General features: G+C 36.8%; 1 protein-coding gene across 11 annotated transcripts in view; it reads left to right on the forward strand.

The window, feature by feature from the left end:
• The window catches only part of tjp2b (tight junction protein 2b (zona occludens 2)), a 201,423-nt gene that overhangs the window by 29,373 nt on the left and 155,976 nt on the right, over positions 1-16,074 (forward strand). For 3 of the 11 annotated variants that reach the window (XM_073909318.1, XM_073909322.1, XM_068222923.2), the window contains exon 1: positions 8,092-8,537. The exons of 5 other annotated variants lie outside the window; for them this stretch is intronic. Coding sequence is in view for 3 of the 6 variants with exons in the window: in XM_068222923.2 (XP_068079024.1) it covers positions 8,457-8,537 (81 nt within the window). In the remaining 3 variants the exon portion in view is untranslated. Of the gene's footprint in view, positions 1-8,091; positions 8,538-16,074 lie in introns of those variants that run through there. 3 more of the 11 variants (XR_012383670.1, XM_068222919.1, XM_073909319.1) reach the window with 2 other exon arrangements.

The following is a 16,074-nucleotide window of genomic DNA, read 5'->3' on the forward strand; positions in this document are numbered from 1 at the left end:
CCACAACCATGATTGTTTTAGTTGAATCAAATGAACTTTTCGGTTCATCTCAACTTACAACAATCAAACTGAATAAAAGTATTAAGTTAAGCTTTGTATAACTTAAAAAAAATGGTTGGAATCTGATTAACTGACAGGTTAAAGCAACATAAAATTATTTGTTTTCTTGACTTTTTGACTTTAAATGTTTTAGTGTATTTATAAACAGCTAATTAGCAGTTTATTAAACTAGTGGCGTTAGTTAATGGTTTGTTAGTACTGTGAATTGTGACTTAAACAAAAGTGTTTCCCAAAAAAAGTGATACAGTGCATCTGGAAAGTAGCCTATTCATAGCACTTCACTTTTTCCAGCCTTATTCCAAAATAAATTACATTTATTTATTTCCTCAACATTCTACCAACAATACACCATAATGACAATGTGAAAAAGATTTTTTTAAATTGATAATGTATTAAAAATAAAAAACCTGAAAAATCCCATAAACATAAGAATTACTTTGCTGTGTTGATGCACTTTTGGCAATAACAGCCTCAAGTCTTTTTGAATATGATGTAATAAGCTTGGCACACCTGTCTTTGAAAATTTTAGACCATTCCTCATTGCATTACCTCTCAAGCTCTATTAGGGTTGGATGGGAAACGACCGTGTACTGCCATTTCCAGATCTCTCCAGAGATATTCAATAGGATTAAGATCTGGGCTCTGGTCGGGCCACACAAGGACATTCACCAAGTTGTTGTGAAGCCATTTCATTGCTGCATTCATCCACACAGCATGGATGGTATTAGCCTGGTGATGAGTGCTGCCTGGTTGTCTCCAAACGTAATGCCAAGCATTCACTCAGAAGGGTTTAATTTTAGTCCCATCAGACCAGAGAATTTTGTTACTTAGAGAGTCCTTCAGATGCCTTTTGGCAAATTCCAGGCAGGGAGTGGCTTCCATCTTTCTGTAAGGTTGTCCTCTCTCCACAGAAGAGCGCTGGAGCTTAGACAGAGTGACCATCGGGTTATTGATCTGGTCAGTTTAAACATCTTCCACTTACGGATGATGGAGGCCACTGTGCTCAATGGAACTTTCAGAGCAGCAGATTTTTTTCTGTAATTTTCCCCAGTCTTTTGCCTCGAGACAATCCTGTCTCGGAGGTCTACAGACACTTCCTTTGACTTCATGCTTGGTTTGTGCTTTGACATGCGCTGTCAACCCTGGGACCTTATATAGACTGGTGTATACCTTTTCAAATCATGTCCAATCAATATAATTTACCACAGGTGAACTCCAATTAAACTGCTGAAACATCTCAAGAGTGATCAGTGGAAACAGAATGTACCTGAGCTCAATTTAGAGCTTTTACGGCAAAGACTGTGAATACTTATGTGCATGTGATTTTTCAGGTTTTTTATTTTTAATAAATTTGCATCAATTAAAAAAATCGGTTTCCACATTGTCGGTATAGGGTATTGTGTGTAGAATTTTGAGGAAATAAATTAATTTAATCAATTTTGGAATAAGGCTGTAACATAAAAAAGTGGGTAAAGTGAAGCGCTATCAATACTTTCCGGTTGCACTGTATAAAATAGAGATGCTATCTGCGGATCTATTTTGTAAAAGGAAGTTCAAGCTCCATAAACATGCTCAGAATTATTTTGTTTTTTCAGTTCCTGTGCAGTAAATGTTAATACTTGTGCTATTTGTGTTTTGTTAGTGCAAACATTTTAATTTTTAAAAGGAATTGTAACCTTTCATTGGCTTAAAGGATGTACTGTATTTATGCACTCAAAACAGCTAAATATAAACCGCTGTAATATGTCAACAGCTGGTCAAAGAGATTTTTTTGTATGCCGACTAAATAAGCCGTTTAGATGAATGCAAGAGCATGTTCTTTGTAAAGGCCCTTAAATGTTCATCTTTTCTTTCTTTCTTTTTTAAAATTGCAACACAGTTCACATTGAAACAAATTATAATAACAGAGTTACTTTATCATAGACATATAAGAGATACAAGTACAGCAAAAACTACATAGAGCCAGTTCTGCAACTCAATATTTTAAAAATAGATCCTGTGTGAATCAGATTTTCCAAAATGTCTAGTTAATATTACATTCATTCATTTATTTATGTTATTTCCGGCTTTGTCCCTTGATTAATCTGGGGTAGCCACAGCGGAACGAACCTCCAACTATTCCAGTATAAGCTTTTACGCAGCGGATGCCCTTCCAGCTGCAACCCATCACTGGAAAACATATATTCACTCTCATTTACACACATACACTACGGACAATTTAGCCTACGCAATTCACCTATACCGCATGTTTTTGGACTTGTGGGGGAAACCGGAGCACCCGGAGTGTGCTCATGCAAACTCCACACAGCCGTGGCTCGAACCACCAACCTTCTTGTTGTGAGGGGATCGTGCTATCCATTGGCCACCGTGCACCCCTTCTTCGGCTTAGTCCTTTATATATCATGGGTCGCCACAGCAGCTAGAACCGACAGCTATTACGGCATTTGTCTTACAAAGCAGATGCCCTTCCAGTCACAGCCCAGTACTGGGAACACCCATACAGTACCCATACACACTCATTCTCACACACACATACACTATGGCCAATTTAGTTTGTTTAATTCACTTATACCGCATGTCTTTGGGCTCTGAGGGAAACAGGAGAACCCGGAGGAAACCCACGCCAACACGGGGAGAACACGCAAACTCCACACTGAAATGCCAACTGACAGTGTGACAGTGACAAGTGACAGTGCTAACCCCTGAGCCATTGTGCCTATTGTTGATATCACACACAAGCTATATTCAATCATATTATTTTTAATAATTAGATGAATACAAATAAATAAATAAATCTATAAATGATGTATTGGTATATTATTAACTACTCCTCCAGTCCTGAAGAAAGTTATAAAATATTTATAATCTAAATGTCCAATGATTTTCCTGGCTATAGCAATCATCTTTTTCATGAATAAATGCTCTAATAATAAAATGAACTAATAACCAATATTAAAATCTTTTAGTTTTTAAGTGCTGTAAATAAATTGTTCATGTTTGTGGTACAACATCCATTTCATAAAACAGTCCTAACAAACTAAGCAAAGGAGTAGTTGTTTATTCCTATGTCAAGAACAATCTGCGGTTATTCTGTAACTCCCAATGTTAATATCTGTACTGGAGGTGCATCTTTTCTACATAAGGTCACAATTCACAGCTTTAACCAACCATTATGTAATTACTAATAACTAATAATTAAAGTATAAAGGCACGACTCCTGTGGGTCATGCCGGTCACTCGAGGCAGAAGCATAAACCAGGCTTAAGTGGCACACACCAACTACCAGAAGTCAGAACGATGGCAAATCCAACAAGTTAAAAGGTAGCCCTTGCAAACTGGAAATATTAGCACTGTTTTCCCCTCATTGAGGTGAAAGGCAAGAATGTTTATGTATCATGCAACTTATGCCCAGGAAAAAAAAAAGAGTCTGCATTGGTGACAAGTAATTCTAATCCAATCAAGTGTCTCACGTAGTCACATGCCACCACGAAAATAGTGGCTATGCAGGTGCTCTGCTACCAAAGGAGGAGAGGAAGCCACAACGTCAAAGCAAATAAAACTTCATTTTTCTCTCGCAAACACTCATTACCCTGACAGAATTAAACAAAATAATATCTAGATATAGAGTTAAGGACATGCTGCTGTTGTCTCTCATATCGTCCCACAAATAGTGTAGATTAGTGTAAAATGTTTTATAGTCATTTGACAAATAAGATTGCAATAATTACTTTCTTTACTTCTGGTAATTAGTTACTCAGTTATTATCACATTCACCAGCAATCTAGCCCATGCAGATTGCTAGAAAACTACAAATCTGCCAGGAAAAGAACTACAAGTTCCAGTCATGCATTTCTCACACACACCTGTTTCTCATTCAGTAGATCAAACACACTTATAGCTGGGAGCTGCACATGAACTGATTACTATATACACAGCACACACGGACACCTCTTTGCTGAGTCTTGTTATACTGATTGTGAACATCACAAAGTGTTTTTCTTGCCTTGCCGGTTTTGACCCTTGCCTTGTTTGTTTTACATTGCCCACTGCCTGTCTAATGACCATCTGCCTGTTTATTGATCACGACTCTGGATTAACCGTATACATCAGTTTGCTCCTGTGTTGTCTGTTGCTTGTCGGACCATTCTCTGCATAATAAACCCTGCATTTGGATCTGCACCTCCTTGTCAGTATCCCATTCACAATAAAGTTATTAACTCAGTTACTATTTGTGAGAAGTAACTCGTAACTATAACTAATTACTCTTTTAAAGGAATGTGCCCAACGTGATCTAAACACAACTAAAGTGTTACCATGTAATCGATAGCAAAGATGTTAATCTAACATTTGCTAACTGATTTGTGCTTGGCATATTTAGCCATCTAGTTTATTTGTAGCGCTTTTTACAATAATTATTGTTTCAGAGCAGCTTTACAAAAGGTGCATATTATTGCATTACTATCAAATTAGATTATAATTAAGTCTATAAAAAAAGCATCAGCATCTCATATAGTGATTTAAAAAAAGTATAATCCACTTGGAGTTGACTCAGGAACCTATTTTTACTCAAGTGTGATTGTTTTTCTCCATGCTACATTCAGTGGATGTAAATGTTACACAGATTTTACTCTAGGCTTCAGCGGTGTGACATTTGATAAGAATGTTGTGTTTGTTTCAGTTTTCTGGCTGGAAATGTCACTGGGGGTCAGCTTATGCAGAGACACATGGAAAGTGTTGTCAGAGCAGTTCAGTGCTGTCACTCGGACTGGAAAACGCTGGAGATTTGCATTTATGAAGAAATTGTGAGTGGTGTTAAACTCGAGTGGGAGCTTGTTGTACACACAGTAGTCCTTTTATTTATATAGAAACTGATTTTTTAACAATAACTGATAACCTTTAAACTTTTAATCCTTTAAAGACAGACCTGTTGTGAGTTTGCTAAATGATTGTTTGTGCTTTTGACGAACTGATAGCAATAATTCAATAAATAAACATAGTGGTTAGCTCTGTCGCCTCACAGCAAGAAGGTCGCTGGTTCGAGTCCCGGCTGGGCCAGTTGGCATTTCTGTGTGGATGTTCCCCCAGTGTTGGCATGGGTTTCCTCTGGTCGTCTTTTTTCCCCCACCGTCCAAAAACATGCGCTATACTGTAGGTAAATTGGATGGACTAAATTGACTAAATGTGCACGCGTGTGTGTGTTTGTGTGTGTGTTTGTGTGAGTGTTTGTGTGTGTGTGTTTGTGTGTGTGTTTGTGTGTGTGTTTGTGTGTGTGTGTTTGTGTGTGTGTGTGTGTGTGTGTGTGTGTGTGTGTGTGTGTGTGTGTGTGTGTGTGTGTGTGTGTGTGTGTGTGTGTTTGTGTGTGTGTGTGTGTGTGTGTGTGTGTGTGTGAGAGTGTATGTGTGTGTGTGTGAGAGTGTGTGTGTGAGAGTGTGTGTGTGTGTGTGTGTGTGTGTGTGTGTGTGTGTGTGTGTGTGTGTGTGTGTGTGTGTGTGTGTGTGTGTGTGTGTGTGTGTGAGAGAGTGTGTGTGTGTGAGAATGTGTGAGAGTGTGTGTGAATGTGAGAGTGTGTGTGAATGTGAGAGTGTATGGGTGTTTCCCAGTTCTGAATTGTGGCTCATCCACTGCATAATTGGTCTTTTGCAGTGGATTTGCAAAAAACAAAAACAGCGAGCAGATGTATCTCTGGTGACGTATTTTGATGTCCCCAGATATGTGGACATGGGTACATATCCACAATGAGCCTGGGTTGCACCATATTTCTGTCCAGACATCTTCCAAATGTTGATTTTGTATGATAGGCCTCCTTTAAAATGGTTCTTTGAGTGACCCAAACTAGGGGGTTCAGTTGGTTTGAAAGACCCACCCCTCACCGACAAAGGTCCAGAATTTGTCCCATACATGAGCTTATTTGCCCTATATTGACTGCTATGTTAGATAAATTGTGAAAATAACGCATCAAAAAGGCTTTAAGACCAAGCAGAATCCTCTGTTGGCTGTTGCTTCGGTGTGACTTCAGCTAATCAGGTCAGCTAATCTAACAATTATTTTTTGTAGAATCCAACATCCAGCTCTGCAAGAAAACATGAGAATGTGACGAGAAGTCATCTTTCATATATAGAGAAATACAGAAGTCAGAATTATTAGCCCGGTTTATTTATTTCCCCAATTTCTGTTTAACAGAGAGCAGATTTTTTCAACACATTTCTAAACATAATAGTTTTAGTTACTCATTTCTGATAACTGATTTATTTGATCTTTGCCATGATAACATTAAACAATATTTGACTACAAATTTTTTCAAGACACTTCTATACAGCTTAAAGTGACATTTAAAGGCTTAATTAGGTTATTAACTAGACAGGTTAGGGTAATTAGGCAAGTTATTGTATAATGATGGTTTGTTCTGTAGACTATCGAAAAAAAATTTGCTTAAAGGGGCTAATAATTTTGTCCTTAAAATGGTGTTTAAAAAATTGTCGAAAATAAAACAATTAAGACTTTCTTTAGAAGAAAAAAATTCTTCAGCTGTGTTAAAAATCATTTGGGAAATATTTAAAAAAGAAAAGAAATTCAAAGGGGGCTAATAATTCTGACTTCAACTGTAAGTCTTTGAAATAACCGAATATGTACTGCCAGTTTATTACAAGGTTTCTGTAGCGTAATTTTCAACTCCAATTCAGACAATATATGACTTTAAAACATTAAACATTTTCATAAATTCACTTTTTAAAAACTTTTTAAAGGTAAAAGTTGTTGGAAGAAAGATTAAGCTCACATAATGCTATTCAAATGCATAAATAAATGGAAAAAATAAAACAAATACTGAAATCTGCTAATTTTTGACTATTGTTTACAGTGAACACCAGGTTTTATGAATAAGAGCACTGAACTCCTAAAAAAAATCTAATAAAAATAAAATCAAAAATAAATGTTTTTAATAATCTTTTAGTAATGACTAACTGTGTTGTTTTTAAATAGAGAAAATGTCTTACAAGTAAGTTTTATTATCAATCTTGGACCTTATTCTTAAATCAAAAAACAACCAATAAATAGGTGTGAAGCACCAAAAGTGGACCATATTAAAATTATTTAAATACGAACTGGGCTATTGTTGGTATCCAAAAATTGTCAAATGTTTTTTCTACAAGAGAGAGCTTGTGAAGCTCTACATAACATTATTATTATTTATTTATTACCAAATTCTAATGGAGGAAAGTTAAATGTGCTAGCAAGTTTGTTATTTGCCTAGAAATTGACAATAGGCTAGTTTTTAATGTAAAACTTTTTTAACAGATGACTTTGTTTTTAATGACGTAATAAGATGTAATAAATTTGTAATTTAAAAATCAGTATTTATTCATTTTTCATTATTTTAAATCTTTAGGGAAATATGTTTGGTATGTCAAAAATTATAATTATGATGACCATCCGGCAAGCTAATCCAGCTAAAACAGTGCTTACAAATGTCACTAAAATGTAGCATTTAAATCTAAAAATTTAATAGAAAAGGGGGCTAATAACGGCAAAAAGATCCACTTTTTGAGAAAAAAGAACCACCCCTTTCACCAGGCTGGCTACAGGCCTGATGTTGTTCCAATCCTGTATCACATTCTTTTCTTCTTCTTCTGTTTTTTTTTTTTTTTGGGAAATCCACTTCCAGTTCTGAAGATTCCACTTTGGGATATCAGCATTTAATATAAGATTAGTAACATATGATTACACTACTACTCAATTAATCTTGACTTATATTTACAACTTTGTTTACAAGAGTGTGTGTGCTGTGCATTTTTCAAAAGCAGCTTTGCGTGTAGACATCCACAAGCTGAGGAAGATTTACACAGAGCCACCCTACAGCGCGCAGAGGACTGCCTGTGTTATTGGATGCATGTTTATGTGTGTGAGAGGGCATGTCAGCTAGAATCAAGGCTCATGACTCTCTCTCTCTCTCTCTCTGTGTGTGTGTGTGTGTGTGTGTGTGTGTGTGTGTGTGTGTGTGTGTGTGTGTGTGTGTGTGTGTGTGTGTGTGTGTGTGTGTGTGTGTGTGTGCGTGCGCGCGTGTGTGTGTGTGCGCGCGCGCGCGCTCTCGTGTGTATGTGGAGGGGGAGGACAGTTGCCATTGGCTGGTCGGTTCGAGGCTGCACCTGTTGTGTGTGTGTGTGAGTCGGTGTACAGAGAGCACAGGTCCTGCGCTTGAGAGTGGAGGAAACTCTCTCTCTCTCTCTCTCTCTCTCTCTCTCTCTCTCTCTTTTTCTCTCTCTCTCTCAGTTTTTCCTTGTCTCTCCCACTCTCGCCTCACTCTCCACACTGACAACATCCCAAACCTCTCCTCCCTTCTTCTGTCATCAACTCTCTTTCATTCATCCCGTCTGTCCATCTGTCCCCGCTGAGCCGGCACCATGCGTCTGGGAATTTCGGGCTTCATTACGGATATCCTCAGCACCTCCAGCAACATCTGCTTCTGCTGGGCCGAGGGAAAGGTAGAGCCGGAGAGCAACTTTAACACTTTGTCTGTCTCTTTTGCGGTGTGTTTTGCTGCTTGGGTGTTTTGTTGACTCAGAAAGGTTGGAGTTTTTCTTGGCAAGGAAAGGTGTTTTGATGTGTTGAGCGGCGGCAGCTTGCTGTCACAACATGTGGCCACTGAGAGTGGGAGAAGACAAAGAGAAAGCTCGAGATTAATGACAAATAACTGTGAGGCAAACACATCTTGGTGGCACTTCTGTACTGTTGGAAAGCAGGCTGACAGTTCTGGATGGAGTTTGTTTGGTTGGAGGTGCTGTGTAGTGTGTTGTGCTCAGAAGCATAGTGTTGGCATTCAAATGATGACAGGTCTGTTGTCAGTTGCAGTATTAAGTTCAAGTCTACACTGTAAAAAGGCTGGGTTCCACACAATCGATATGTGTTGGGACAGCATGAAGGAATTAAGTTAAGTTGGTTAAGTTAGTTTTGTTTTCAAATTTATGTGAGTTAAACCTAAAACTATTAAGCCCCCCCCCCCCCCCCCCAAAAAAACAAAAAACAAGAATTGTGTTGTTTCAGCTCAATTTAAATATGTATGTGAAATCTTTTTTTTTTTTGTTTTGTTTATGATTTATTTAACATTTTTGCATTTTACAAATATAAACAAACCTTATAGAAATAATAATAAAAAAACAATGCATAAATACCAATAATAATAATAAAAACAATAATAAATTAATTTTAAAATAATAATAAAATTAAATAAAACCAAAGTACACAAATAATGCGGGGCAGAAGTCTATATTTATGCAATAATCTCAATGTTACAATTTGAGTAATGAAGGATAACAAACTGATGTATTATCATTGTCCAGGGTGATCAGTGTAGATCCAGCTGGAGAGTTTTAACATAAGAAAAAAGGGCATTCCAAATTTTGACAAATTTTCTGTTATGCCTTTGAAGAGAGTATCTAATCTTCTCTAGAATATTAATGCAGAGCTTGTGCATGCAGGAAAGGACATTGTGACTGGAGCTGTTAAAATATTATAAATCATAAAACTAGTCTGATTTTAGATTTGTTTTTACTTTTATTGTAAGGTCTAGTTCACCCAACAAAATTAAAATGCACTCACTGTTTACTCACCCTCAAGTGGTTTTAAATTGTTACAAGTTAATTTCTTCCTAGCAAACAATTTAGTGTTTAATAGACAACTAATAGACGTCTAAACGTAGACAGCTTGGCTAAAGCAAAGTTAAGCATGGGTTGTCAGTGAAAATCTAATAGACATCTAAGAATAGGCCAAAACTAGTCGTCAAATAGACTAGACAGACTTTATATGTGTAGTCATTCATGTCTGTTTATTTGATGACTAGTCTGGTTTTAGCCTATTCATATATTTGATTTTTACTGACAGCCCAAATTTAGCCTTGTTTCAACCAAGTCGACTATATTTAGATGTCTATTAGACATCTATTAGACATCTTTTGAAAACAAAAACGCTTGCTGGGTAGTCTGATTTAAGTTTCGTATTAGCTTTTTTTTTAAAGGGATAGTTCACCCACAAAAAAAATTATAATTCACTCACTGTTTACTCACCCTCAAGTGGTTGTACATTTTTATGAGTTGGTTTCTTCCCTGTGTTAATTACAGCTTGGCTAAAACAACCCAGCAGGCACAACAAAATAACATTGTCCTCAGATGCTGGCAACCTAAATCCAACCTTATATTAACGTCTAATGATGTGTGTCTGCTGGAAGTCTAAACTTGGGCAGTCAAGGAAAATCTAATAGACATCTTAGAAAAGCCCAAAACTAGACTAGTCGTCAAATAGACAGATAAGACAGACTTTATATGTGTAGTCATTCATTTATGTTTATTTGATATAGGTTGCTTTGGCTTATACTTAGATGTCTGTTTGATTTTTACTGACAGCCCAAATTTAACATTGTTTTTGCCAAGACGACCATGTTTAGACATCTATTAGACATCTATTGAAAACGAAAAACAATTGCTGGGTTCTGTTAAACACAAAAGAAGATGTTTTGACAAAAGCTGAAAAACCTGTAACCATTGATATGCATAGTAGGAAAATAAAATACCATGAAAGTCAATGGTTACAGGTTTTCAGCATTCTTCAAAATATCTGCTTTTTGGTTCAACAGAAAAAACTTGAATGTTTGGAACAAGTGAAGAGAGTAAATGATGACAATTACATTTTTTGGGCAAACTATCCCTTTAAGTTTGTCAAATTTTGTACAAATATTGAAACAATACTTCAAACAAATCAGTGAATTTTCTTAATCTTAGATTTAATTTCAATGTTTTTATTTTAGTTTGATATTTTTCAGTTGAATATGACCCAAAATATACATTATTTTTATTAGTAGAAATCTCTTTTTTGGCATAAGTTTACTACTACTATTACACTACTAGTGTACCCTAAAAAGTGGCCAGTCATTTACTTGCTTTAGATATGAGCATTTATCATTTAGAAACCTTCTCATTTTGTATAGACAAAGAATATTGAATGCATTTTACTGATGAACTGTACAACTGTTGTTCAGATCTCTTTCAGGTTCACCTTCATTTACAGTACATATCTCCCACCATAAACAATCAACAACTTTACGTTACCAATAGTTAATAAATTAATCATGTGCTTTCTCTCAATAATGTCAATCCTGAATGTCTGTGTAATTAAATATTTAAATGTATACTGTACCTTTAAATTTATTATGGACTCATTAATTGTATGTTCATAATTGACAGCTGCTTATATCCGTTATGAGGCATTGGTGTTGAGGTTCATGAGAAGGATATGTTTGTTTCCTCTAAATCTGTGTCTTTGTGACCTTAGTGGAGAAAACAGCAAGCGTTGACAAGTGATAAATCCACTCTGACCACCCAGCAACAGTCATTCATTTCCTCTAGAGTCCTGCATACACAACCTCACATTCATAAAACGGTTATTAAGAATGAAATAAAGAGCAAAATTTGGTGTTTTTATGTAACTCAGCTATAGGCTACTCTCCTCCTTTTGTTTTTAAAGTGCCTGTAATTACACAGTCAATAATTTAATAGCTCGGCATAAGTGTCGCCAGTAATTCTGTTTAAACAGCGTTGTTTCCATTAACATCTATCACATGTTTGTGTTTGTGTTAGGGTTTAAACGTCTTTTCCATTTTCCCCCTCCCATTCCCAAACGCCATGAATCTCTCTGCTCAAGGCGAATGGGAGGACGTATTTCTTTTTCTAATCAGTCTGTCCGGGACGTGTTACGACATCCCTTCACCAGATTAATGCTTCAATATTGATTGATCAATTTCGACGTGGAGATCTACGAGCGTGATGAAGCAGGCCAGCTTAACCCTTCCAACAGTGCTTATTCCCAAAGGACTCGTAGATCGTTCTGTCCCCTATAATGAAGCGCGGTGACCACTCCGATCCATCACTGCCCACCATATGCAGAGATGTATGATTGACAGTGGCATATTTTTTGACTTTTGATGTAAATGACCTTTCTGAAATGCCATAAATAGGGCTTGAGTGAAAGGCTGGCGCGCTGTTCTTGTCATTTCCTTGTGGTTGTCAAGTTTGGGTCAAATGGGAGGACAAGAACTGGCATATTTTTAATGTTTCAGTCCTGTTTGAGATGTTCTTTGATGTTTGAAACACAAAAGGAGAAGTTTTGCTAATGTTAATCATGTTGAGGCTGCTCTTTTCCAAGTCTGAGCTAAATAAGATGATAAATGTAGTCGATTTTGGGTGGTTTGTGTGTTTGAGGCAACAGGCTCATTCTGAAAACGTAGCCCTATATACATTTATGGAGATCACGAACTATGTAGCCAGATGTACACATGGCTGCATTTCATCTTTAAAACAAACGCAACAGGGCGGTATGACAGCGTTCCTTTTTGCGCTTGACCGATTGCCTCTGTATGGACAGCTTTTCCGCTGTTATCAGTTTGCCCAGTGGCTCGACACGTATGTCTGTGGACTTGAGATGCAGATAGGAGTTGACCACGATGACAGGGTTTGAGTCCGGCAAATAACAGCTCCGAAAAGCAGGTAAGACAAAAACAGAAGAAAAAGAAGAAAAAAAACAAGTAAATAACAGGGTGAAAACGTCGTAAAATCTGAAAACGTGGTAAAAATCCAACGAAGGCTTTTCTTTTTCTGGATTGCTTTTGAAAACTGTGGATTGGGTTTAGGGTAGTGGGTTGGCTGGTCCAGGGGCACAGCTAGGACAATCCAAAGGGGCCAAAGTGTTTAGGGGCCCCCAGAGATACTATTAGTGGCTTACCAGTCACCAAATAATATCCTCCACCAAATCTAACCATTTCCCCAACCATTTCGTCCGTTAAATTGACGTTAATGTTTTCAAAGAACCTGCACCGGCCAGCAGGTCACTGTCGGTGCTTTTGAAAACACTATTGGTTGGGTTTAAGGAAGGAGAAGGGTGGTACAGTCAGTCGACAGCAGCCTCGGGTGGATTTACGCAAGAACAACAGGTGAGAAATTTGAGATCTGCAAAACAAAACACAACAGCTTCTGGTGGATTTGCGAAAACAATTACTGCAAAAAACATAGCTCCTGGGACATTTTTTGAGTTCTCCAGAAATGTATATTAGGGTACAGTTTCAGAATAAGCCTGGGTTGGTTTGAGGTGTTTTAGTTTCTCATATGGATTATTGTCAAAATTCCTTAAACCTTGTAGTTTATTCAGTATATAATATCAGTATATAAGTGATTCTAGAATTGTGGGTACATTTTGCATCTCACAGATAAACCTTCAGTTGTGTTTCAAAAGCAAAAACGTTAAAAACTCATCATCTTAAAAATATTAACTTAAAGTCTGCGCCCTGTTCTTTTAGATTCCTTGTAGTTGTCAAGTTTGGGTAAACTGGGATGACAAGAACTGGCTTATTTTGAATGTTTCAGTCTTGTTTGAGATGTTCATTTTTGTGAGTATTCTGTCAAAATGCCTTTTTTAAGTTGCTTTAGATGGAGTTTTGTTACGCTTAACGCTTGGTTGCATTAAAATGTGTCAAATCTGTCATAATTTAGTATTTATTGTTTTTGAAACCTGTAGAACATTTTTTCATCTTTGAATTACAAAAGCAGAAGTTTTGCTAATGGTAAAAATGTTAAGGCTGCTCTTTTCCAAGTCTGAGCAAAATCAGATGACAAATATGGTCAATTTTGGGTGGTTTGTGTGCTTGAGATGTTGTAGTTTTCATATAAATTATTGTCAAAATACCTTTAAAAGTTGCTTTAGATGGAGCTTTTTTCAGTATAAGGTGTGGTGTTGTGCTTGGTTGCTTTAAAATGTGTCAAATATGTCATCATTTAGTATTCATCATGTTGTTTAAAACTTGTATTACTTTTTTCCATCTTTAAATCACAAAAGGAGAAGTTTTGCTAATGTTTATAACATTATAGTCTGCTCTTTTCCAAGTCTCAGCTAAATCAGATGACAAATATGGTCAATTTTGAGTGTTGTGTTTTTGAGACCTTGTAGTTTCAATATGGATTACTGTCAAAATGTCTCAATATCTGTAGTCTATTCAGTATATAATATCAGTATAGTATTGTGAGTTTATTTTGCATATCATACATAAACATTAAGTTTTAAAAACAAAAATATAAAAACTTTAAAATTATCTTGAAAGTTTTATCTTGAACACTCCCGCTATACATATTTTTGAATCCTACATTCAGCTATCCATAAGAATATGTAATAATGATAATAAGTCTAATTTTGACTCTTGACTTCTCCATGATTCTCAAGTTTTGGGTGGTTTGTGTGTTTGAGGCAACAGGCTCATTCTGAAAACGTAGCCCTATATACATTTATGGAGAGTGCGAACTATGTAGCCAGATGTACACATGGCTGCATTTCATCTTTAAACCAAACGCTACAGGGCGGTATGACAGCGTTCCTTTTTGCGCTTGACCAATTGCCTCAGTATGGACGGCTTTCCTGCTGTTACCAGTTTGCCCAGTGGCTCGACACGTATGTCTGTGGACTTGAGATGCAGATAGGAGTTAACCACGACAACGGGGTTCGAGTTCGGCAAATAACAGCTCCGAAAAACAGGGAAGACAAAAACAGAAGAAAAAAAAAAAAAAACAAGTAAATAACAGGGTGAAAATGTGGTAAAATCTGAAAACGTAGTAAAAATCCAACGAAGGCTTTTCTTTTTCTGGATTGCTTTTGAAAACTGTGGATTGGGTTTAGGGAAGTAGGTTGGCTGGTCCAGGGGCACCGCTAGGACAATCCAAAGGGGCCAAAGTGTTTAGGGGCCCCCAGAGATATTATTAGTGGCTTACCAGTCACCAAATAATATCCTCCACCAAATCCAACCACTCTTGACTTCTTCATGATTCTCAAGTTTTGGGAAATTCAGATAAAACAAATAGTCAAATCCTGCTAATGTTCTGTTTAAAGTGTTAATTTCTCCCTGTATAGGGTCAAAAAGCCTTTAAAATAACCTTTTAAAACGAAGTTTATTCATCATATTTTGCTCATCTAGTTGCTTAGTCAAAAATATAGTAGTTCCATCATCGCCTACCTCTTGACTTGTCCATAATTCTCAAGTTTTGAGAAAATCAAATTTAAAAAATGGTCAGATTTTGCTAATATCCTGTTTTAGATGTTAATTTCTAACTGTATACAGTCAAACTGCTTTGAAGGTTATTGAAAATGTGGCCCAAAGAGGTCCCATGGGTGTATTGGTACACCAAAATAGACTGTTCTTGTTTTAAGCATTGAGGAAAAAAATCGCTGCATCTGCAAAATGCAAATGACCCCAGAGCCAATTGAGAGCCTGCATTGATCCTGCAGAATGACCCGGTGAAATGACATTAATGTTGATTTTTTGAACATTAGTTAAGCTTTCGCAACCTATAATAACACTTAATACATTGCATATCAATGAATGGTTGATCTTTGCTGACAATATTATTTTCTCCAGGCTAAAATGTTTTGAAGCCTGCAGGACAGCCATAATGTGTCCTGCTTTTGTTTAAGGATGCCGATCTTGTCCGCAGGCGTCAATATGTGTCAGGTCACTGTGGGTCCGCAAGCAGCCCGTGTTCAGTAAAGCCAAGCCATTTGGAAAAGACAAGCTTTAAACATGTTTTCATTACTTCAATTTTGATGAGCTCGTAAATAATGCACATCATTATAATGAATGTTAAATAGGCTGAAGTGCACATTGAGGTCGCAGTTTGTTTCCACCACAATTTTTTTGGGAGATCATTTTGGTCGGTTTGACCTTGAATTAAATTGCTGAAGCAAGGCAACCAGATGATTTTGTGTTCTTCCAGGTGGATGCCGGTGGTCTTTTGCAATATTTGCAGTATGCATTTATTTAGATGTGTTTGTTTATTGCTGTGGTATGTGCTGCGGTGGCTGATTTTCCTCTCAAGAGCAGGGTCATTGTTCTTCCCAAAATCAAAAGTGTTAAATAAAATCATTTGCATTGGTTAAAATCTTTGTTAATTAAAATAAATTCAAATGTATACACATGCATATATGTAGTACATATAT

Source organism: Danio rerio, chromosome 8 (assembly GCF_049306965.1).
Source record: "Danio rerio strain Tuebingen ecotype United States chromosome 8, GRCz12tu, whole genome shotgun sequence".
Lineage (NCBI taxonomy): Eukaryota > Metazoa > Chordata > Actinopteri > Cypriniformes > Danionidae > Danio > Danio rerio.